General features: G+C 40.3%; 1 protein-coding gene across 1 annotated transcript in view; it reads left to right on the plus strand.

Annotated features, from left to right (window-relative positions):
* ACSS3 (acyl-CoA synthetase short chain family member 3) overlaps positions 1-25,465 on the plus strand; it is a 119,257-nt gene that overhangs the window by 63,889 nt on the left and 29,903 nt on the right. Inside the window, exons 4-10 of the mRNA XM_040408490.1 lie at positions 5,130-5,318; positions 5,498-5,632; positions 7,291-7,431; positions 7,528-7,608; positions 7,899-7,994; positions 15,547-15,698; positions 24,050-24,153. Of these exons, the coding sequence (XP_040264424.1) occupies positions 5,130-5,318; positions 5,498-5,632; positions 7,291-7,431; positions 7,528-7,608; positions 7,899-7,994; positions 15,547-15,698; positions 24,050-24,153 (898 nt within the window). The remainder of the gene's footprint in view (positions 1-5,129; positions 5,319-5,497; positions 5,633-7,290; positions 7,432-7,527; positions 7,609-7,898; positions 7,995-15,546; positions 15,699-24,049; positions 24,154-25,465) is intronic.

Genomic DNA, 25,465 nt, shown 5'->3' on the forward strand with positions numbered 1-25,465 from the left:
TCAGACCCCCATAAATATCAGGACATCAGATCAGACCCCCATAAATATCAGGACATCAGATCAGACCCCCTTATCAGGATATCACATCAGTCCTCCATGTCAGAACCCCATCAGACCTCAGATCAGCCCACATTGTCAGATCCCCATCAGACCTCAGATCAGCCCACATTGTCAGACCCCCATCAGACCTCAGATCAGCCCACATTGTCAGACCCCCATCAGACCTCAGATCAGGCCTCAATGTTAGACCCCATCAGACCTCAGATCAGATTAAAATAAAAACCTTATTTTACCTATCTTGCGCCGCAGCTCCTCTTCACCTCCGACAGAAGTTGCGCTCCCCTGTTTTCCCGGCCTGTGCTGCTCTGTCACCTGGCTGCGTGCAGCGTAAGGTCATAGTGCGCGCACTATGTCCTGACACTGTACGCAGTCAGGACATTGAAGAGCCGGCCCCAGCAAGGAAGACCAGTGAGGGTAATTACTACAAGTGCTTGCGGCGCTTCGCTCCCAAGTCCCGTCACCTAATTCATACTAGTGAGCACTTCCATAATGGAAGCGCTCACTAGTATTTATTGTAAGAAATGCACAATTGTATAGTCGCTCACCCATCTATTATCACGTACTGGTGCTCAAAGTCTGGCTGACTCACCCAGTCAGTGGTATAAGGTAAGGAGAACTTAAAGTATAACTGTCGTATTATTATTATTTTTTTGGAGTATTGGATTGTGGTGATTAATATCACCTTGGTGGCCCTATTTCAACTTTTCACTGTGTATTCAATTTCCCCTTAATTCCACATTTTTGTTCCCTGTACTGCCTACTTTTACCTGTGCTTAAAATAGGGTTGCTAGGCATGGTCCGTCTATCTGTTGAAGGACGGAGCACGCAGAAGCAGGCTGCGTGCAAGGTCACATTACTGACAGCCAGGGACTGTAAGTAAATGATTAAAGCCAGGTCCTCCCCAGCAGCTGATAACAGTGCCTGGGCTGTGTGCACTTCACCCTGTCCCTGCGCTTGGCAGACACTCCCTCACTCAGCAGAGCTGGAGAATGCAGAGTTGGCCCAGCGCACAACAGGGAAGGGAGATCTGCCATCTGCTCAGTGTATAAATGAAAGCAACATGTGGTAAGAGGACCCCTTTGTGCTGCAGGAGATTAACCCTTTAGGGGGGAGGGCTCTGGTTACTGACACTTTTGGGGGGCTATTGTTACTGGCTAGTGAGGGCAGGCGGGATTAGCCTCAGGGTGAGGGCAGTGGCGGCCATCTTAACTGAATAATGAGATTGCAGTTTTATGCAGACTGGTTGCTAAGGCCTGAATCTTATTAAATATGGGGTAAGTCAGTCTAATAGTAACTGATTCTGGAATATCATGTTATTAATAACTACATATATGAAAATTGAAATTGGGGTCTAAATGTGAGTTATCCTTTAATTAGTAGACTGGAACTCTATATCTGGTCTTCTGCATGTAGCCAGATATAGAGTGCCAGTCTACTAATTGAGCTCACTAGTATTTGCTTTATAAGACGCACGTCAATTCCCCCCCCCCCCCCCCCCACACACACACACTATTGGGGGGGGGGGGGAAGGCAACTGGACTTACTGTAGATTTATTGAAAACTTTTCACTCGTTCTTCCAACGAGCTTTCTCAATTCTGAGTGACTGTACAAGATTTCTCTGGGAATAAATATGTAACTGAAGCAACATCTGGTATACCCCATGCTGGGTATAATTACCAGATGTTGATTCAGTTACATATTTATTCCCAGAGAATTCTTGTACAGTCATTCAGAATTGAGAAAGCTCGTTGGAAGAACGAGTGAAACATTTTCAAGAAATCTACAGCAAGTCCAGTTACCTTGATTTATTCTTTACAGATATAAAGTGAAAAATATGTTAATTACAATACATCCCAAAAGATGCGGGTATTTGATTGTCTCATGTGAGCTGCTGCCCACCCAGAGAAAGGGAAGAATATCCTCCAAATAAGTGAGTAAAAAAAAAAGAGTTTTAAATTATTTGAATAACCCCATTAATATTTCTGTGACTAACCTTTTATATAACGAGACTTGTTATTTTTTTGGAAGCTGATGGGTCGACCAGAGCATTTTTCGTATCACAAATATCATAAGCATAACCGTAATTCAACTGTTTATACATAACGAGTATTATACTGGTGGTGAGCAGGTGGACTAGTAAATATCTCAACCTTGACAAGCAAAAACATGAACACGAGGGGAAGTAACTTGAAGTTCCAGATGTCCAAAGAGACCCTAGCTCATTTGACGAGCCCTTTTACACGACGTTAAGCCGAGCCTCTGTAACAGCAGTCCCTGGCCAATTCATTTAACACTGTTAGGACACAAAGTCCCTTTAAAAGGAGAGGAAAATTGAAGCAGTTTTAGAAATTGTTTAAAATGTAATGTTTTTATTTTTCTTACTGTCTGCCCTTGTCAGTAAATGTGACAGATAAACAATGTCATGCTCAATAGGCTGAAATCTTCTCGCACCAATTATATTATATCCTTCAGCACAATTCCTAACACCATGTTATGCACTAACAATACAAGAACACTGTGGCATTTATTCTACTCAAGGTGACAGCCTGTGTATTCGTCTGCAGAAGACCAAATATAAATATAAAGATTTCACCGTGTTTATTTGTTCATAAGCCAGAAACCATTTAGATGGTTAGAATGATATGTTTCTTATGCTCTGTGACAATGCTTTCTGTACACAGTATTAATTCATAGTGTGTCAGATGCCAGATTATTATTCAATGCATATTAATGTAATATAGCTTAAAGGGCATCTGTCAGCAGATTTGTACCTATGACACTGGCTGACCTGTTACATGTGCGCTTGACAGCTGAAGGCATCTGTGTTGGTCCCATATTCATATGTGCCCGAATTGCTAAGAAATTATGCTTTAATATATGCAAATGAGTCTCTAGGAGCAACGGGGGTGTTGCCATTACTCCTAGAGGCTCAACCTTCTCTCCATTTGCTGAACCCTCTTCACTTTGATTAAAGGGGTTATCCAAGACTATAAAAAAAATCCCCCATATGCTGGGCTCCTCACAATGAATATACTTACTAACCTACCTGGCTCCCCACTCCCTGTGCCGCACCCGGTTCCTGCACAGCCGCTGTTGCTTCACCCAGTGCTTGGATGAAAACATCCGGAGTTGAGGGGAGCAGTAGCAGGAAGGGATGAAGACGAGCCTCTCTAGCGTCGCCCGCGATGCTAGGGAGGCTAGTCCCCGCCTGTCATTGGCCCCTCCCCCGACACTGGATGTTTTCATCCACGCACTGGGAGAAGCCGCAGCAGCACAAAAGAGCTCTCAGAAGACCTACGATTAAGAATTGTTGACTTGCATAAAGCTGGAAAGGGTGATTAAAGTATCTCCAAAAGCCTTGCTGTTCATCAGTCCACGGTAAGACAAATTGTCTATAAATGGAGAAAGTTCAGCACTGCTGCTACTCTCCCTAGGAGTGGCCGTCCTGTAAAGATGACTGCAAGAGCACAGCGCAGACTGCTCAATGAGGTGAAGAAGAATCCTAGAGTGTCAGCTAAAGACTTACAAAAGTCTCTGGCATATGCTAACATCCCTGTTAGCGAATCTACGATATGTAAAACACTAAACAAGAATGGATTTCATGGGAGGATACCACAGAGGAAGCCACTGCTGTCCAAAAAAACATTGCTGCACATTTACAGTTTGCACAAGAGCACCTGGATGTTCCACAGCAGTACTGGCAAAATATTCTGTGGACAGATGAAACCAAAGTTGAGTTGCTTGGTAGAAACACACAACACTATGTGTGGAGAAAAAGAGGCACAGCACACCAACATCAAAACCTCATCCCAACTGTGAAGTATGGTGGTGGGGGGATCATGGTTTGGGGCTGCTTTGCTGCGTCAGGGCCTGGATGGATTGCTGTCATCGAAGCAAAAATGAATTCCCAAGTTTATCAAGACATTTTGCAGGAGAACTTAAGGCCATCTGTCCACCAGCTGAAGCTCAACAGAAGATAGGTGTTGCAACAGGACAACGACCCAAAGCATAGAAGTAAATCAACAACAGAATGGCTTAAACAGAAGAAAATACGCCTTCTGGAGTGGCCCAGTCAGAGTCCTGACCTCCACCCGATTGAGATGCTGTGGCATGACCTCAAGAAAGCGATTCACACCAGACATCCCAAGAATATTGCTGAACTGAAACAGTTCTTTAAAGAGGAATGGTCAAGAATTACTCCTGACCATTGTGCACGTCTGATCTGCAACTACAGGAAACGTTTGGTTGAAGTTATTGCTGCCAAAGGAGGTTCAACCAGTTATTAAATCCAAGGGTTCACATACTTTTTCCACCTGCACTGTGAATGTTTACATGGTGTGTTCAATAAAAACATGGTAACATTTAATTCTTTGTGTGTTATTAGTTTAAGCAGACTGTGATTGTCTATTGTTGTGACTTAGATGAAGATCAGATCACATTTTATGACCAATTTGTGCAGAAATCCATATCATTCCAAAGGGTTCACATACTTTTTCTTGCAACTGTAAGTCCGGAAAAAAAAAAATTTGTCCATCCAGTTCGGCCTGTTATCCTGCAAGTTGATCCAGAGGAAGGCAAAAAAAACAACCTGTGAGGTAGAAGCCAATTTTCCCCACTTTAGGAGAATAAAAAATTCCTTCCCGACTCCAATCAGGCAATCGGAATAACTCCCTGGATCAACGACCCCTCTCTAGTAGCTATAGCCTGTAATATTATTACACTCCAGAAATACATCCAGGCCCCTCTTGAATTCCTTTATTGTACTCACCATCACCACCTCCTCAGGCAGAGAGTTCCATAGTCTCACTTCTCTTACCGTAAAGAATCCTTTTCTATGTTTGTGTACAAACCTTCTTTAGAAATTGTCAAACATAATTCGAATTGTGTTTCTGTGTAGTATGAATTATATGCATGTCCAAGGGCAACAGAAAAAGATTTTCTCCATAGCCAACTATTAATAAGTTTTGTTCATTAATCACTAGAGCTTTATATATGGGGGCCTTAATTGCTTTGTAGGGGCCTGCTTATGCATAACTCAAAAATATATTTTTATTTATTTTTTCTTCAGGTGTCCAGGCTAGCTGGTGTTATGACAAAATATGGAATCAAAACCGGGGACAGAGTTGTCATATATATGCCAATGATACCCCAGGCAATGTATGCAATGCTGGCATGCGCTAGAATTGGTGCTATACATAGTTTGATATTTGGAGGGTTTGCACCCAAGGAGTTAGCCGTGCGCATTGATCATGCAAAGGTAAACTGATTTGATTTTACTCCTTCTTCTATAAAAATTCTCTGGAATGTGAAATATGCCTAAATAATATGGTATAACCTTAGGCTACTTAACAAATAATCATTTTGAATATAGATTCTTTAAATTAATTTGATTAATTATATTCACATATACTTTAATGTAAATATGCCTTTCTACAGCCAAAACTAATTGTTACTGCATCATTTGGCATTGAGCCTGGCAGAAGAGTTGAATACATCCCTCTTGTGGAAAAAGCACTTGAGATGGTACAGCACAAGCCTGAAAAAGTATTGGTCTACAGCCGACCAAACATGGTAAGTCACTTGCTATCAACGATCTCCCTATCAAATTTTTCTCTTGCCTTTCTCCATCAAAGTCATTAAGAAATAGGTTTAAAAATAGTGGTGTCCTCTCATGATGATGTATCTGGTACCGCATTACACCGCTGTTGGTGTCATGTTTTACTTTGTCATTTTTCTGATAATGAAATGAAAAATTTTAAAACTAAAAAAAAAATTAAAAATAGTGGAATGAGGAGCTGACATCTCTTTGTTAAAAAATGGTAAGGAAGGACATACTACAAATAGAATAAGATTTTTCCGTACTACTTTTGGCAAGACACTAGTGTGAACCTAACCATAACTGGGTAAGCCAATGAGCAAGGGTATTCCAGTGAAAGAGACTTTTGATCAGTGGGTACAGATATGTCATTCCTCACCTTTCCTCTTGGCTTGAGATATCCTGAAATGAGTGGTGTGATATGAAAATTATTTCAAACACCCAACAAAAGTGGAAAAAAAAAGGCTGGTGAAAACTTTTTCACTGCTGTTTTTTCCACGGATGCATTTCTGAAAAGCAGCCATTAAAAATAGTTCCCTTCAATTGTATGGGAGCTGTCTGGCCTTGATTTTTTTGATGGCCAGTATTCATGGTCCATTAAAAAAAGCATGTGTAAATACACCCATAGACTGTCACATGGCCATTTTTCACTGGTGAGTGAATGGACCCTAATGCAAAAGCTTTTATTTCAAAGTTGGTCTTGTCATGTGACTCATCTTTAGACATGAGGAACCAAGCTGAAGGATAAGAAAGGACAAAGTGGGAGATGATAATGGAAGGTTTTTCTTTCATTTTGTTGTTGTAATTTAAATAACTAGTAGCAGTGAACAGATGCATACAATGATAGCAGCTGTGATCACATCTGTTTCTACAATGAAACAATGGGACTGAAGTGACTGGAAATCACATTTGTTGTGCTGTATAGGAAAATGTTGCATGAATCTTTTTCTGTGATTATGATATTAGACATGCCCAAAAAATATCTGGTTAAAACCAAAGGGATTGCACTTGAGGTCCACTCACATCCGTCCTTTCTTCACAAAAGATATATAATAACCAATATTTGAAGAAGATAGTTGATCCCCAGGTTTGAAAGATTACTTTATTTTAAGGTAAAGGTTTCCCAATTAGATGGCTAGATTGAATGAAGATAAAGTTCATCTTATCGTAAAATGCCAAGATCCACCAGAGACACCTAAAAACGACTTCCTGAGACAATTAGGGTTGTTTACTAATGACTAGCGTTTCATAAGCCAGTCTTAGTAATAAGCCCACTAGAGCAAGATCCCACCAATTTATTAAGAGGCGCATGCCTTGTAATGCATTTTTTGCATGTTCTGCTGTCCACCGCTAGAACCTGAAATCCACTCCAGCTAGGATCTGTTGTATATTGCAGTTATGATTTATGCAAGTATTCAAGTATTCACTTTTGTCAGCCTGTTGGACTGTGGTGGCCCACCCCTTCTATTGAGCTCCACACACTTTTTAGAAAAGAGAGAACATAAAAACTTGTAAACTTTTTGTGCAAAATGTAGTATGTGCTAAATATTTCCACTTTTTATCCCAAAACCATGATGATTTTGTAAATGACCGGCAAAGTTCAATAACTCCACATTTCTTTTCATGTTCACAGGAACAAGTGGCGCTCACTCCTGAACGTGATCTTGATTGGACAGAGGAAATTGCAAAAGCTCATCCCCATGACTGTATTCCTGTTCCATCGAGTCACCCTTTGTATGTTCTGTATACATCAGGCACAACAGGACTGCCAAAGGTGATTTAGAGTAGACTAAATGTGACACCACACTGGGGTTCAATATTTGAAGTGCCATAAAAAAATGTGGTCATAAACTGTTTTATATTGTTTTAGGGTGTTGTAAGAAGTACAGCCGGCTATGCGGTGATGTTGAACTGGACAATGTCTGCTGTCTATGGAATGAAACCCGGTGAGGTAAGGAAAATTCCTATGTAATAATTGGTGTGATGTAAAGACATCATCTACCTCATTAAAATACTTCTGGTGCCTGGTTTACAATACACAGTCTATCTGTAGAAGGTGGTGTGCAAAGATTTTTACATGAGATGTATAAGTACAGCATCCTTGTATAGCACAGTCCTACTAATAAGAGGTCTCAACTTTTAACAAGAATCATGTGGTCACTTTCAGTTACTTGATGTGACACGTCACTTGATTGAGAATGTCTAAAACTTCACAAGTATTTTCCTAACATGTCTTTATAGGTATGGTGGGCCGCCTCTGATTTAGGCTGGGTTGTCGGACACTCATATATTTGCTATGGACCGTTAATGCATGGCAACACATCTGTGTTGTATGAGGTAAGACTATTTTAGAACAAAAGAATCTGTAGAAGTTCAATCACAGGTAAAGGTAAAACAAATTCTATGAAAATCTTAAAAAACAATTTTGGTGTTTTTCTTGTTAAGCATTAGATGACACAACTTCATCGCCCTCACTATTTTGGTGTATTTCACCTCTTTGTAATGGCTCTTTATCGAGTTTTCTTTTCTAGACAACGCTCATGTTGTTGTTCCTAGTTTATTGTATTGTTAAAAATCTCCATAAAAACATAATTGAAAAAAAAAAAAATTATGACATAACTTGTGTGTGTGTGTTGGTGTACATTTAGTTAGGTGTATGTAGGCACAAAATACTGTACAAGTTATAACATCTAATTCTAAACATACAGTATCATAAACAAATGGAATACTGGAACCCGGTCTCTAAGGTGTGGTAGCCTCCCACAGAGCATTGTGTTTAGAGAAAAATATATAACAGAGATGTAATAACTGTTCAGAAGTGAGGTTCAAATTAGTGGACATTAGGAAACCACTTATGTAGTTAATAGTCTACAGTATCTGGATAGAAGGTCACACTCTCAAAAAGAGAAAACATTATACCAGTTATTAGGCCACTCATAATCCCCTTAAAGGGAACCTGTCACCGGGATTTTGTGTATAAAGCTGAGGACATGGGTAGCTAGATGGCCGCTAACACATCCACAATTCCCAGTCCCCATAGCTCTGTGTGCTTTGATACATATGCAAATTAACCTGAGATGAGTCCTGTCTCTGACTCATCTCAGGGACAGGACTCATCTCAGGTTAATTTGCATAAGTATCAAATCTTTTTTTTTTTTACACAATAAAAGCACACAGAGCTATGGGGACTGGGTATTGCGGATTTGCTAGCGGTCATCTAGCAACCCATGTCCTCAGCTCTATACACAAAATCCCGGTGACAGGTTCTCTTTAAGTCGAAAACGCATGCATTTCTTCATTAAAACAATTTTTGTTTTAGTAATTTGGACTGAATTATTAGATTGTTCAGTTAAGCACATGCACATTCAGTGGCCATTTCAGAAGGAGACCCTTTATGGATGCAACAAAGTGTTGGACACATTATATAGATCCTAGTCCATGTGGACATGATCACATAGTCCGTCAGCAGCTTTCTTTATGTAACTTCCTCTTCTGGTTCCGATCTCTATTAGATATCTGGATAAACAGCTATGTACACCTTCAGAGAATTTTTTTTTTTTTATATATAATTGCATTTTACTCCATTTTGGGGTAAAAATAATTTTTTCAACTGGTCTTTATTAAAAATATTGAGCCGTTCTGCCACAAAGAGTTAACTGTCTAGCTGTGTGAATGGTACTTTTTACTTTCACTTTGTCATCTAATAACCCATATCTCTAAACTACGAAGAGGTCATAAGCACTTCTTTAAGCGACATTCTTATCGGTAAGATAAGGACTGAGCTTTAATGTGTTATAATGTCAGATTAGCTGGCTGACAGAAAAGAGAGAAAATTCAGATCCTCTATTAGAGAATCTCAGAAATGTACAGAAAAAAGGGTTCCATATTTTTAATAAAGACCAATTTAAAAAAAGATTTTTGGCTCAAAGTGAGTACAATGCAATAATGAAAAAAAATGCCCCCAAGGTATATATCTGGCCTTTAAAGGGTTTTTCCAAACTCTAAACATGCCCTCAATACCTGGGCCCCTCATTTAGATTATACTTATCCTGCTTCCCGGCACCCCCCGGCATACTTATCATTGTCCCCACACGGCTGCCGCTTCATCTGCCCATTGTGCATATCAAAACACAGGTGATGTGGATGGCATATCTGCCAACAAGCAGTAGCGGCACAGTTAGAACGTAGATAATTTTGGGCTTTTAAGATGTAGTACATTATTTTTAATTATTTTTCTTAGTTTTTTTTTTCAGTTTTTAGTACTTTTTCACTCTCTGTGACAAAACACTAAGGGTACTTTCACACTTGCATCAGAGGATTCCAGCAGGCAGTTCCGTTGCTGGCAATCCGGACGCAAATGGATGGCATTTGTCAGACTGATCCGGATGCAGATCCGTCTGACAAATGCAATGAAATACCGGACACGTCATCTGGAAAAACTGCTCCGGCATTAATGTGTTCCACAGATTTAAAGGTCTGCGCATGCGCAGACCGGAAGAACGGATCTGTCAATGAAGCAAAAGAAAAAGGAGAAGGACCTCCACTAGAAAGAATGACTAATAAATCGTTTGATGCATGTATCTTTACAGAGGAAGATGTTCTAAGTTTGCTGTCTAAGGTGAAGACAAATAAGTCACAGGGGCCTGATGAGATACACCCAAAATTATTAAAAGAGCTTAGTGGTGAGCTGGCAAAACCGTTAACAGATTTATTTAACCAATCATTAGTAACAGGAGTCGTCCCGGAAGATTGGAAATTGGCTAATGTCGTGCCCATTCACAAGAAAGGTAGTAGGGAGGAATCGAGCAACTATAGACCAGTGAGTCTGACATCAATAGTAGGCAAATTAATGGAAACCCTATTAAAGGATAGGATTGTGGAACATCTAAAATCCCATGGATTGCAAGATGAAAAACAACATGGGTTTGCTTCAGGGAGATCATGTCAAACAAATCTTATAGATTTTTTTGACTGGGTGACTAAAATAATAGACGGTGGAGGTGCAGTAGACATCGCATATCTAGATTTTAGTAAGGCTTTTGACACTGTCCCACATAGAAGACTTATCAATAAACTGCAGTCATTGAGCATGGACTCCCATATTGTTGAGTGGATTAGGCAGTGGCTGAGTGACAGACAACAGAGGGTTGTAGTCAATGGAGAACATTCAAAACAAGGTCATGTTACCAGTGGGGTTCCACAGGGATCTGTACTGGGACCGATTTTGTTTAATATCTTCATAAGTGATATTGCAAAAGGCCTCGCTGGTAAGGTTTGTCTTTTTGCTGATGACACAAAGATAGGTAACAGGGTTGATGTTCCTGGAGGGAAACGCCAAATGGAAAAGGATTTAGGAAAACTAGAAGAATGGTCAGAACTCTGGAAACTGAAATTTAATGTGGATAAGTGCAAGATAATGCACCTGGGGCGTAAAAACCCAAGGGCAGAATATAGAATATTTGACACAGTCCTGACCTCAGTATCTGAGGAAAGGGATTTAGGAGTAATTATTTCAGAAGACTTAAAGGTGGGAAGACAATGTAATAGAGCAGCACGAAATGCCAGCAGAATGCTTGGATGTATAGGGAGAGGTATAAACAGTAGAAAGAGTGAAGTGCTTATGCCGCTGTACAGAACACTGGTGAGACCTCACTTGGAGTATTGTGCGCAGTACTGGAGGCCATATCTCCAGAAGGATATAGATACTCTAGAGAGAGTTCAGAGAAGAGCTACTAAACTAGTACATGGATTGCAGGATAAAACTTACCAGGAAAGGTTAAAGGACCTTAATATGTATAGCTTGGAAGAAAGAAGAGACAGAGGGGATATGATAGAAACTTTTAAATACATTAAGGGAATCAACTCGGTAAAGGAAGAGAGCATATTTAAAAGAAGAAAAACTACCACAAGAGGACACAGTTTTAAATTAGAGGGGCAAAGGTTTAAAAGTAATATAAGGAAGTATTACTTTACTGAGAGAGTAGTGGATGCATGGAATAGCCTTCCTGCAGAAGTGGTAGCTGCAAATACAGTGAAGGGGTTTAAGCATGCATGGGATAGGCACAAGGCCATCCTTCATATAAGATAGGGCCGGGGGCTATCCATAGTATTCAGTATATTGGGCAGACTAGATGGGCCAAATGGTTCTTATCTGCCGACACATTCTATGTTTCTATGAAGCAATTTCAATGCGCCACTAATACAGTTGAATGGAAATTCTGGCAAGTGTTCAGGATTTTTGGCCGGAGAAAAAAATGCAGCATGCAGCGGTATTTTCTCCGTCCAAAAAAACGTAAGAGGGACTGAACTGATGCATCCTGAAGGGAATGATCTCCATTCAGAATGCATTAGGATAAAACTGATCAGTTTTTTTTCGGGTATTGAGCCCCTGTGACTGAACTCAATACCGGAAAAGAAAAACGCTAGTTTGAAAGTACCCTTAGATGCTTTAATCACTATCACCTGTGGCATCTACGGGGTTAATCAATTCAGATCCGAGTTATCTCCAATCCCAGTCATTGCAGTGGGTATCCAGCTGTATATTACAACTGACACTGTGTGCCTGAACATGTACAGTACTGCACAGTGAGAGAAGGGGTCTATCTAATGAGAAGTGCTCCTCTTACCCCATGAGCAGTGCACCCTTTATGTGTGGGATGCATTTGATGGAACGCTCCAGTCTATAATTATAGCCCATGCCAGTTTCGATGATTTTGCATACTGCAGCATTTTCCTGAAGGGTCCCTCTATCGACCTAGATTCTATAAAATGTGTTTCTTTGATATATTCTTCCTTCTTTCTACTTCAAAGATTCTTTAAAATAGATCATTTCTAATTTGGCTTAATCGCCTGCTGCCATGACATAAAACATGAATACTTTCTGAAGCAAGGTAAAACGCTTAGTGTTGCTATGGAAACAATGTGCTCCGGTGGTCCAACTCATTGGCGCCTTTGTTTAAGTTAACAAAATAACGATATAAACAGCAATTTGGTGACTAAATATTGTCCGGGAGATTTATGAAACTCTCTAAATGAAAGACTGTCTCTGTTCCCCATAGCAACCAATCACAGCACAACTTTTATTTTGTGTTCTGCTCTAGAAAAATGAAAGCTGTACTGTGATTGGTTGCTATAGGTGACAGACACCTTGTTTAGACTTTCATAAATCTGCTCCCATATAGTCTATTCTTCCAGTAGCCGTAAACCACAATGAACAAGGACGTGTTGTAGAGTTGCATTCCAGTTGCGCTTAGGGTGCATTCACATGACTGTATTCATTTTTTGCGTTCCGCGTTTTGCAGATCGGATCTTTCTGATCTATGATAGAAGTGCCTATTCTTGTCTGCAAAACGGACATGCATAGGACATGTTCTATCTTTTTTGCGGGGCTGTGGCATGGACTTGCATATATGGATAGCACACGTTGTGCTGTCCGCATCTTTTGTGGCCCTATCGAAATGAAAGGGTCCACATCCGATCCACAAAATGGCACAACAGAGGCGGAAAGAAAAATACGTTTGTGTGAATGGGCCCTTAGCTCCCATTCACACCACCATATGTATTTTGTGGTCCACAAAATGACGATCCGCAAAAAATACAAATGACGTACTTGTGACTTCTGTGTTGTGTCCATTTTTAATTATTTTTTTTTTGCTTGCAAATCCATTGTAACAATGCCTATTCTTGTATACTTTTGTAATTGCATGTAATAAAAAATTTAGTATAGCCACTGAATTATTCAATAAAATCCATCTGTATTTCTGAATTCTCTGTCCACCTCACTGAGATGGACGCACATGCTTGGGTCAATCTTTTACTGCCAGCTGTAGAGAGCTACAGCAGTCTCTATCTTTGTACAGGGAACTTTACTCCTGGTTTCTGAGGCTTTTAGCTGTGGCTTCCAGATCCAGCTGAGCTGAAGGTGCTCAAGCTGGCCAAAGCAAGGCTCGTCCATGAGGGACGGGCTCCTGCTTCATTCCCCAAGTAGGAGGTAAGCTAGACTCCTCTCTAACTAGACTAAACTCCTCCTCAGAGGGAGAGCTAGAAATAAAAAGGTTACAGTCTAGGTAAAATAGTTCTGCCATTGTTGCTGCCATCTGCTGGTGAACCAGGCACATTACATTTGAACATAACAGTTACATGGAAATAGATATGCACATTATGGAAATGAATACATAGAATGACATGAGGTTAGCCATAGGAGATAGTAGCAAGGCGCAAAGGTTGTAATGGCACTCTGGGCCGTTACATATTATCAACATAGACGTGGATTATTTACTGTAAGAGCAGGGAGACTATGGAACTCTCTGCCTGAGGAGGTGGTGATCGGTGGTTGATTGATTAGACAAGTTCCAAAAAGGCCTGGATGCCTTTCTTGAATGTAATAATATCACTAATTATGGGTAATAGATTTTTGGTGACCAGACATCGATCCTGGGATTTATTCTGATTGCTACATATGGAGTCGAAAAGGAATTTTATCTCTAATATGGGGCAATTGGTGACCACCTCATAGAGGTTTTTTGCATTTCTCAGTACCTCCTCAGATATTACTGACATCCCATATGCCCTTTCTGTGATCCTTTTACTTGAGTAAATAAACTGAATGTCAAGGGTGGCTGGATCAGCTAAGATGTCCACTGACCATGTTATGCCTCATTCATGCACATCTGCGTGACTGCAATGCCTGGAGTATAAAGATGGTGCTGGGAGATACCGTACCACTAAGGAAGTATACTGGACAAATCCTGAGCTGGCTGAGATGCCAGCCCAGTGCAGTGTCGGGATGTTTCCTCTGATACCAGGAAACAGCCGTAGCCCAGAAGTTTGACTTAAATGCTTGGTGCGGAGCCTTCAGAATCTGGGTCAGCAGAAAAGTAGCAAATAAACTCTGTGCATTGTGCAGTCATTTTCAAAATTTCACAAAAGTGTTGGAAAACACTTTAATCATTTCCTGTAATTAAAGGGATACTTCCACAACTGTTTGCCGTGCTAAAAGTCCAAAATAAGCAAGAAGTTAAAGAGCCATAGGAGTAGATAGAATACATTTTGATAGAAGGATCCTTTTAAAGAGGACCCGTTAGCTCCCCTAACATTTCTGTTTTAGTGAATACCTGCAATCACCATAAAATAATAGTGCTAGAGCGGCTTTTCTTAGAACTTTTCTTCGTGCCTTCCCTCTATTATTCCTCATGGCAATGTAAGACTAAATTCTGTTGCTAATAAGATGTGTGTCTACACTTTCTTACAATGTTGACAGTGATTTGGCATTGTATAGGAAGGAACACGTTGATAAGGGTAAATGTAACACCCAGTTGCCAACTTAGTCATACATTTCCAGGATGAACGACAGAGGAACAGCACAATGCAAATTCCTAATAAAATGTGGTGCAGAATTGTTAGTTTATTTAGGCACAATCTCAACTTGAAATGCGTCAGCCACACTGAACTGTGATGATATACATAACTGATAACATGAAGCGTTTCTTCTACATGTGTTTTATCCATTATTTGAACAGACTGCCGGATTACAGCTTTGAATGTGCCCTTGTGTGTGTCATGTGCACCAGATTTAAGACCGGTGTTCTGTCCTGGGGGGTGGTTTCTACTTCGATCTACCCAAAGAATCAAAAGTAAAAACGAGTCCAAGGCAACAAGAACAAATACTGCTATTGCGGACACATAGGCAAAAAACGCAATCTGTTCACCCATAGGTTTTTTCAGCCTATATACAGCCAGAATGTGAAAACATTGCTGTTCATGCGTATGTGCTCCTCCAATGACAGTCATTGATCATATTGCCTTGGACTAATTAGCAATTTTAAATATGCCTTCTAGAAATTATACGTAACTATGACTACAGTATTTATAGAAAATAAACTGTCCACAGGGAAAGCCAGTGGGAACCCCAGATGCATCAGCATATTTCCGTGTACTGTCTGAGCATGGAGTAGCTGCCATGTTTACTGCTCCAACTGCAATTCGAGCCATTCGTCAGCAAGACCCAGAAGCTGCCTTAGGAAAGCAATATTCATTGTCGAAGTAAGGCTATTTCCCTATAGAATTGTTAACAACTTGCTAAGATTTGTGTATGCCTCTATCACAATGTGTAATGTCTCACGCGTTTTAATACTCTTGTCAGTCAGTGTAACAACCAATAATTTGGTTGGAATCAATTGTTGTAGCGGATACAGCAATTATCATTAATGATCTGAAAACTGTTTGGAAGGTTAACTATTGTCAAATCTACTGTACGACCAGCATTCGCAACACATTTAAACTGAACTGAGGTCTTCTTAGTAGGGAAATCCGATCATTTGCATGGAGAAAAACCTCATTCTTCTATTTCTATTACTTGAAACCTTGCAGGAGATTTATCAAACTGGTGTAAAGTAGAACTGGCTTAGTTGCCCACAGCAACCAATCAGATTCCACCTTTCATTTTGGACAGCTCCTTTGGAAAATGAAAGGTGGAATCTGGTTGCTATGGGTAACTAAGCCAGTTCTACTTTACACTAGTTTGATAAATCTCCCCCATTTTTTATGCTGGTATTAAAAAATATTCTGAAGTCACATATGAGACTTAGGGTTGACTTTAGGAGTAGTGTTGATCGCAAATTTTCGTATAGTGAATTTTTATTGCAAATTTTTCGATTGCCGATTTTTGCAATCAAGAAAATAATGACTGGAGATCACGAATTCGCGAATATATGATGAATATTCACCCAAATATTTGTGAAATATCACAAATTCGAATATTGCCCCTGCCGCTCATCACTGGGACTCTGTTCATATCACATTTGTGTTCGTTTAGCTTGTATGACAAGAAAGCTACTGATGTACACGCTAGACATGTCCATAGTGTTGCATTTGCCAGACAGAAGCCATCATCTTTCATTATTCATTTTTACAATGGACCCCTATGGGTGATGGATGCCACTGTAATGGCAACTGTCAGAGGCATCTGTTTACCGTATACCTCATAGTGTATATGTTAAAGAAGATCTGTCACCACGAAATGCAATGCAATCTGCAGGAAGCATGTTATAGAGCAGGAGGAGCTGAGCAGATTGATATATAAAGAGGATCTGTCACTATGTAATCTGCAATCAGCATGTTATAGAGCAGAAGGAGCTGAGCAGATTGATATATATATAAAGAGGATCTGTCACCATGTAATCTGCAGGAAGCATGTTATAGAGCAGGAGAAGCTGTGCAGATTGATATATAAAGAGGATCTGTCACCATGTAATCTGCAATCAGCATGTTATAGAGCAGGAGGAGCTGAGCAGATTGATATAAAGAGGATCTGTCACTATGTAATCTGCAGGTAGCATGTTATAGAGCAGGAGGAGCTGAGCAGGTTGATATATATAAAGAAAACCTTTCACCATGTAATTTGCAGGCAGCATGTTATAGAGCAGGAGTAGCTGAGCAGATTGATTTTATATATATTTTTAAGGAAAAACATTTAGTAAAACATGTAATTTTATATATGTATATCTTTAGTTTTTTTTCTGATTTCATTGTTCACAGGGGAGGTGTTATCAGTGACTGATAGCTATCTATGTATATACACATGCAGCAACTCACTGGTTCAGGCCATGGTTCATCACTTAAGAGTTAATGTTATGTTATTATTCACTTCTAAGCATAGGATGCTTACTGAAATGCTAATTGTGCACTTCAGTGGTCCAAATGGCTAATGGGACTTTACTCTGCACTATGTATTCCAAAAAGCTGTATATGGGCAGCAAATGGTTAACTGGCAGTCCTTAGTAACAGTTGTCGGGTGGTGGACTGGCCCCGCTTTTCCCTGATTAGAGAGTTCCTGGCAAGTCAGCCTAGAATGAGGACGCACATGCTGCTGCTGGTGTGTAAGCAAGACAGGCTGAAGCAGGAGAAAATCATTTTTCTCCAGGGAAACACCATCCCTGTGAGTGACAAGCTGGCAGAAAAGCAACTGTGCTAAGAACCAACCTCTGAGGGAAAGAAGCATTGAATTTTTGCAGAAGATTGGGGACCATACAAAGGGACAGTGCTTAGACAGAGACGTTAAAAGTAACACACACATACCGCTATAGACTTTACTGCATGTGGTTTAAGTTTTATTGTTTCTGAGACAGACTGGCCATCCAATCTAGAATTGCACGCTGCAGTTGAGCATTGCAGAGATACATTAAAAAAAGTTGCACACCTTTGGTCTTTTGCTATCTCTTACACAGAAAATGCTATCAATCACTGATAACACATCCCCCCTGTACAACTATCAATGACTGACCTCTATCTATGCATACATACTTAGGCCCCTTTCACACGGGCGAGTATTCCACGCGGATGCGATGCGTGAGGTGAACGCATTGCACCCGCACTGAATACCGACCCATTCATTTCTATGGGGCTGTTCACATGAGCGGTGATTTTCACGCATCACTTGTGCGTTGCGTGAAAATCGCAGCATGCTCTATATTCTGCGTTTTTCACGCAACGCAGGCCCCATAGAAGTGAATGGGGCTGCGTGAAAATCGCAAGCAAGTGCGGATGCGGTGCGATTTTCACGCACGGTTGCTAGGAGGCGATCGGGATGAAGACCCGATCATTATTATTTTCCCTTATAACATGGTTATAAGGGAAAATAATAGCATTCTGAATACAGAATGCATAGTAAAATAGCGCTGGAGGGGTTAAAAAAAAAAAAATTTAACTCCCCTTAGTCCACTTGTTTGCGCAACCCGGCATCTCCTTCTGTCTCCTTTGCTGAACAGGACCTGTGGTGACGTCACTCCGGTCATCACATGATCCATCACATGATCTTTTACCATGGTGATGGATCATGTGATGACCGGAGTGACGTCACCACAGGTCCTGTTCAGCAAAGGAGATGCCGGGCTGCGCGAACAAGTGGACTAAGGTGAGTTAAATATATATTTTTTTTTAACCCCTCCAGCGCTATTTTACTATGCATTCTGTATTCAGGATGCTATTATTTTCCCTTATAACCATGTTATAAGGGAAAATAATACAATCTACACAACCCCGATCCTAAGCCCGAACTTCTGTGAAGAAGTTCGGGGTTGGGTACCAAACATGCGCAATTTTTCTCACGCGAGTGCAAAACGCATTACAATCTTTTGCACTCGCGCGGAAAAATCGTAACGCACCCGCACCTTTTCCCGCAACGCCCATCTGAAAGAGGCCTTACACAGAGAATGCTATCAATCACTGATAACACCTCCCCTGTGTACAACTATCAGTGACTGACATCTATCTATGTATAAACACTTACACAGAGAATGCTATCAATCACTGATAACACCTCTCTGTGTAACAACTATCAGTGACTGGCAGCTATTTATGTATACACACTTACACAGAGAATACTATCAATGTCCCGGAGTGGCATAGATCGTGCGCACGGGAGCGCACACCATCATAGGTTACTATGATGCTGTGCGCATCGGGCCGCCCGCGGGGCTATTGTCCCGCACTCTTAATATCATATGAGTGCGGGACAATAGCCCTGCGAGCGGTTCGACGTGCACAGCATCATAGTAACCTATGATGCTGTGCGCTACCGGCCGCGCAATGTATGCCGCTCTGGGACATATGGCCTGCTGACGGACTGTATGTCTCGGAGGGCATACGGTCGTGTGCATGAGCCCTTACACAGAGAATGCTATCAATCATTGATAATACCTCCCCGATGTACAACTATCAGTTACTGACAGCTATCCATGTATACACACTTACACAGAGAATGCTATCAATCACTGATAACACCTCCCCTGTGTAAAACTATTACTGACTGAGTGACCGCTATCGACAGGTGAAACTCCAAAAATTTTAATATCGTGCAAAAGTTCATTTATTTCAGTAATGCAACTTAAAAGGAATTGCATTAATGCAACTTAAAATTAGAATTTTGTGAAAAGGTTCAATATTCTAGGCTCAAAGTGTCACACTCTAGTCACCTAATAATCCATACCACCTGACCAAAGGGTACCAGAGATTGTGACTTTGGGGTTTCATAAGCAGTAAGCCATAATCATCCAAATTATAACAAATTCATAATCATCCAACATTATAATAAAGGCTTGAAATAGCTCGCTTTGCATGTAATGAGTCTATCTCATATGTTAGTTTCACCTTTTAATTTGCATTACTGAAATAAATGAACTTTGCACAATATTTTTATTTTTCGAGTTTCACCTGTATGTATGCACACTTACAAAGAGAATGCTATCAATCACTGGTAACGCCTCCCCTGTGTACAACTATCAGTGACCGAAAGCTATCTATGTATACACACTTACACAGAGAATGCTATCAATCACTGATAACACCTCCCCATGTACAACTATCAGTGACTGACAGCTATCTATGCATACTTACACAGAGAATGCTATCAATCACTGACAACACCTTACCTGTGTACAACTTTCAGTGACTGACAGCTATCTATGTATACACACTTACACAGAGAATGCTATCAATCACTGATAACACCTCCCCCATGTACAACTATCAGTGACTGACAGCTATCTATGTATACACACTTACACAGAGAATGCTATCAATCACTGATAACACCTCCCCATGTACAACTATCAGTGACTGACAGCTATCTATATATACACACTTACACAGAGAATGCTATCAATCACTGACAACACCTTCCCTGTGTACAACTTTCAGTGACTGACAGCTATCTATGTATACACACTTACACAGAGAATGCTATTAATCACTAGAAACACATCCTGTGTAAAAAGTGAAGTCAGAAATAGATATTCAAGTATTTTAAATCACAAGTTTTATTGAATTTTATCCTGCAAAACTATATATGAATCTGCTCAGCTCCTACTGTTCCATAACATGCTGCAGGTTGTATTTTGTTGTGACAGGTCATCTTTAAATAGAGGCCATAAACCTGATGTGAAAACAGCATTATATAATATAGTACTGTATGGTACATTTTGTTTCCAGATTTGTGGATTTAAGTTCTTTCTCAGGTTATAATATCAATTTGCTCTGGGATGACCCCTGTAAGCTGAAAACATTGTGTCCTCCACAAAAACTATCTGGAGAACTAATAATTGTTTCACGATCCTGAAAAGAGAAACCTTTTTTTATTGGGTTGTCTCATGTCAACAAATGGCATTTATCGTGTAGAGAAAGTTAATACAAGGCACTTACTAATGTATTGTGATTGTCCATATTGCCTCCTCTGCTGGCTTGATTCGTTTTTCCATCGCATTATATACTGCTTGTTTCCAAGGGTTATGACCACCTTGCAATCCAGCAGTGGTGGCCGTGCTTGCCCACAATAGGAAAAAAAAAAAAAAAACCTGTCCTACGTGCACTCCCACGAACCTAGCCACCTGAGAGGCTGACACTTTTTCCTATAGTGTACAAGCACAGCCACCGCTGCTGGATTGCAGGGTGGCCGTAACCCCTGGATACGAGCAGTGTATAATGTGATGGGAAAATGAATCCAGCCAGCAAAGGAAGCAATATTGGTAACAACAATACATTAGTGGGTGCCTTGTATTAACTTGGTCTACACAATAAATAGCATTTGCTGAAGTCCAACAACCCTTTTAAACAGAAATAAGCAGGTAACTAATACAGAAGCAGAAGTTCTTACCATATAAATGTCAGAAATAGCTACTGGAAGCATTAAATCACTTTCTATATAGAGGATAAGAGCTTCTTTAGGGTCCTGTACAGTATACGCATGGCAAATGACAGAAAAATATGACAAAGCCACCTACTTGGTGTCCAAAGGAGCAGCTAATGATGGCAGAGGTAAAGTTCAGTACAGGACATGTATTAACACACTGTACTCTAGAGAGGCGCTACTAGACAGTAAATCACTGCATACCCCGGTTATACAGGTGTTGTTCCAGTGTAATGCCATGTGTTGCAGACTGGCAGTGTCATGGGCATTGTATGCTGAATGTGGTCTACAGTGATAGTAAAAGCTTTATAACCAGAGGCCACTGTATTTCTTTTTTTCTCTGAATTTGAAAAAAAAATCAAAGAGTATGATATAAAATGAATGGCTCCACCAAAATATAAAAGGTGGAGAGGGTTATCACAGCTAAATTTGCATGTATAAAATTGTATCTTTTTTGTTTTATATTATATAAATATTTAGAAATATTATATATAAATATATTCGACTGCAGCATTACAGCGGGATATGCACACTTTATATTTTTGTAGAGAGTGCTCCTTTTGCTTCTTTAGAGTGGGAGGACATGACAAAAGGGCAAAGGTACTTCCAGCCAGGGGAAGAAGCTGGTGGCGGCTCCCTGTTAGAGCTGTGACACTAGTATGGGCATGTGTCATGTGTTTTCATGTGCTGGGCAGTAGGACCAAAGCCTTATAGCAAGGAAGTTAGTGGCCAGATAGCCTAGGATTTGTTTTGTGTTGCTGATGTGACTTATTTTTCTGCATGAGAAAAAAATATCTCTTGTGAACAAAAAACCCTTGTGTTGGTGCAGAGTTAATGGTCCCTTGAGACCGTCTTACCCTGGAGTGATCCTGTGAGCTATTTCCCCACTGAGAATGTTGCATTATATACAGCAGATCATCTAAATTATTATTAGAAAACCGAAAAAAATATCCTTTCTCTGCTAAAGCTGAGAAGGTACTTGTCGTTCCAGTACTTGATGAAGCGTCTTGACTGTGAAATGAACCTACTCTGATTAAAAATTGAGACATCCTTAGCTAAATATATGTTAATGTGCTGTTTGGTTAGGGAATTGCTTAATATTTTTATCCTTGCCATGAATGAACGTTTGCCCTTTAGGAACATGTTGACTTACGCTGAAAGGCAAGATTTCTATATAAGGCTTCATATATGTTGATGTCTGCTTAATTACAGAGTTAGAGGACTCTTCATCACTAATCAGCAGAGACACATGACTGCTACGAGCTCGCTCACAGCAGGACTGTGCAAATTCTCTGATGAAAACTATACAGTGATTTATTCTTGCATCGTTTAAATCTCATATCATTAGAGACATCCCAGGAGGAGACATTGCGGGACAGACAGATTGAAAAATAATAATTAAGTTGCTTTCTTCTTGATATCTTAAATATAGTATAAAGTTTACTACAATTATAAAAGCAAAAAGACAACTGTACTTCACATTTATGTCTTAGTGAAGCTTCACCTGTAAGTGACGGTAGCTTTATAGTCAGTATTGTATTTCATATTCATTCATTTCTGTGGGAATGAAGCAAAGCTAGCTAGTTGCTAGGCAAGCTTCTTGCAACGGTATGAATCTTTTTATCTCCTGTCCTTGTTTAGTACCTTAAGTGCCCAAGGGTGTACTGTTTTGAAGTGGAGGTGAGTTTAAATGACTCATTAATACCCCTGAAATACCTGTCCTGAATATGAACATGAATATTCAGGGCATAATATTGTGTGTTATGTAACCAAGCATGAAACCGTTGTCAGCCTGAGGGGTCAGAGGTTTATTTGAAAGCTCTGAATCCTCTGCCTTTCACCCTAGAGAATAGAATGATAAAACTTCTACTGTAGTATAAGAACTGTATAAATCCATATGCAGTAAGCATCTGCTATCACATAGTTCCGTAGTTGTCAAAATGAAAGAGCGTAGTTTTAAAAAAAAGTGATATAAATATATAAACAGTAACTTGTATGGTAGATCTGGTGGGTGGTAAGGAGCCACCTTTGATAGGGAGAGTGTGGGGAGAGGGGGACACAAACAATTCTTCATCCACCTCTGGTAGGGGAAATTTCTTAACTCTGTGGTTTTACACGCTAATCTTAATCTATCCCCCACTGTGGTGCATCTGTGCAGGTTCATGCATCAGAATTGAAATCTACACCAGCAAGGAAACCGGATTAGATTTCAGGTATAGTCAGTTTTATGCCATAGATAATAATAATAATAAATTGGCCGGGCTATGCCCACTCTGTACTGCCCCCTCTCTATCCTACTCCACTCACTTTTTAGAAAAGTTGCAAGTGGGGCTGAAAACTCCCAAAAAGTCACAAAATGTTATGCACACTGGGCATGGACAAAACTTTAATAATTTATTTTACACCAGCTTTCAGGCGTACAAGGGATGATAAAATGTCCCTAGCGCTTATATCCAATAATAAAATCTGTTCACTCTATCTAGTCTGCCTAATGATGTAAAAAGATTATTTTCATATATTGCAAAGAATAAAAATAAACTGACATACTGATGCTACAAAAAACTCGACACTGGCCATCTGTTGACTAATACTGCCAGTCTTTTTCAAAGCTACCGTACAACTTAACTAGTAGTTGACATGGAAAAATGACATGAAATAGTAATGTATGAAGAACCATTCTCAACAAAACAATTTCATCCATCTTTTCTGTTAGATTCCGGACTCTATTTGTTGCTGGAGAACGTTGTGATGTAGAAACATTACAATGGGCTAAAAGAATTTTCAAAGTTCCTGTGCTGGATCACTGGTGGCAAACTGGTAAGTTTTTACAATTTCTCCATCCTTTTTTCTTACGGATTCCCCACAGTTTTCAGCCTGTGCGTTGCAAAGGGCAAAATCCGAGGTGGAAAGCCACAGGTCAATTTACTTTGTAGATTGTTTTTACAGTGTGTGGATTGTTATTTCTCAATATCTCATCCACGTTGCTGGTACTGTGAAATGCAATGGTTCACAGTACTACAAAATTGATTCAAAGCAAAAGTGGAGTTGTTGCCTATAATTCCCACTGAACTCTACGAAGACTGCAGCGGCCGTAAATCTACAGGGGTCATTGGAGTTCGGGAGTTGTGAAGTGCATCTACTGTATAATGCATTTATGACATATTGTGTGGATATGCTTTAAATGTGTCGTAGTTGAGGTTCTAGGGTTTAAGGCATAACCTGTGCTTGTGCAATAAGTTAAGCCAGACCGCAAAACACTTATGGTCGTGTAAATGCGGCCTAAACTTTGTTTAATGCAGCGAGCCAAGGAAGTTGAGGATAAGGGCTCATGCACACGACTGTAAATATTTTGCGGTCCGCAAAAAATACGGATGACGTCCGTGTGCATTCGGTATTTTGCAGAACGGAACAGCTGGCCCCTAATAGAACAGTACTATCCTTGTTCGGAATGTGAACAATAATAGGACATGTTCTATTTTTTTGTGGAACGGACATACGGAAAGTATGCACTCAATAATAAAGCTTGTGGGTTGCAATAAATGCAGATTTTTACCAAGTGGGTTATGAAAGTTGTAGTACAAGTAACGGCAAAAGCACAGTTCAGAACTACAGTATCTTACAGGGCAGCCATTTCTTCAATGACGGCATGCAGGCAACACAATTATGGAGGGAGTAGTACTTCCAGTCTTTCTCTATACTATACAGTCTTTCCAAGCAACCATAAGCATGCTATTAGGTTATTAACTCCTACAGCAGTAACCAAACTGAGGGGTGCAGATTAAGGGCTCTTTCACACAAGCGGATGCCGTGCGGGTAATCTGCTGCGTGAAAGAGAGCCAAGCCCCGATCCGGACAGCAGAGACATGGAGCATTAACATGATTGATAATGCTCTTTGCCTATCTGTGATCTTTTTACGACAAAATCACGGTGAACTACTTTATCTCACTGTGCTTTTGTAGTACAAAGATCACAGAGAGGCACGGAGCATTATCAGTCATGTTAATGCTCAGTGTCTCTGCTGTCCGGAACGGGGCTTTGCTCTATTTCACGCAGCAGATTAACCGCACGGCATCCGCTCGTGTGAAAGAGCCCTAAGACATGAATGGCTGGTTTGGATCAAGTGTGGCA

This window comes from Bufo bufo, chromosome 1 (assembly GCF_905171765.1).
Source record: "Bufo bufo chromosome 1, aBufBuf1.1, whole genome shotgun sequence".
Classification (NCBI taxonomy): Eukaryota; Metazoa; Chordata; class Amphibia; order Anura; family Bufonidae; genus Bufo; species Bufo bufo.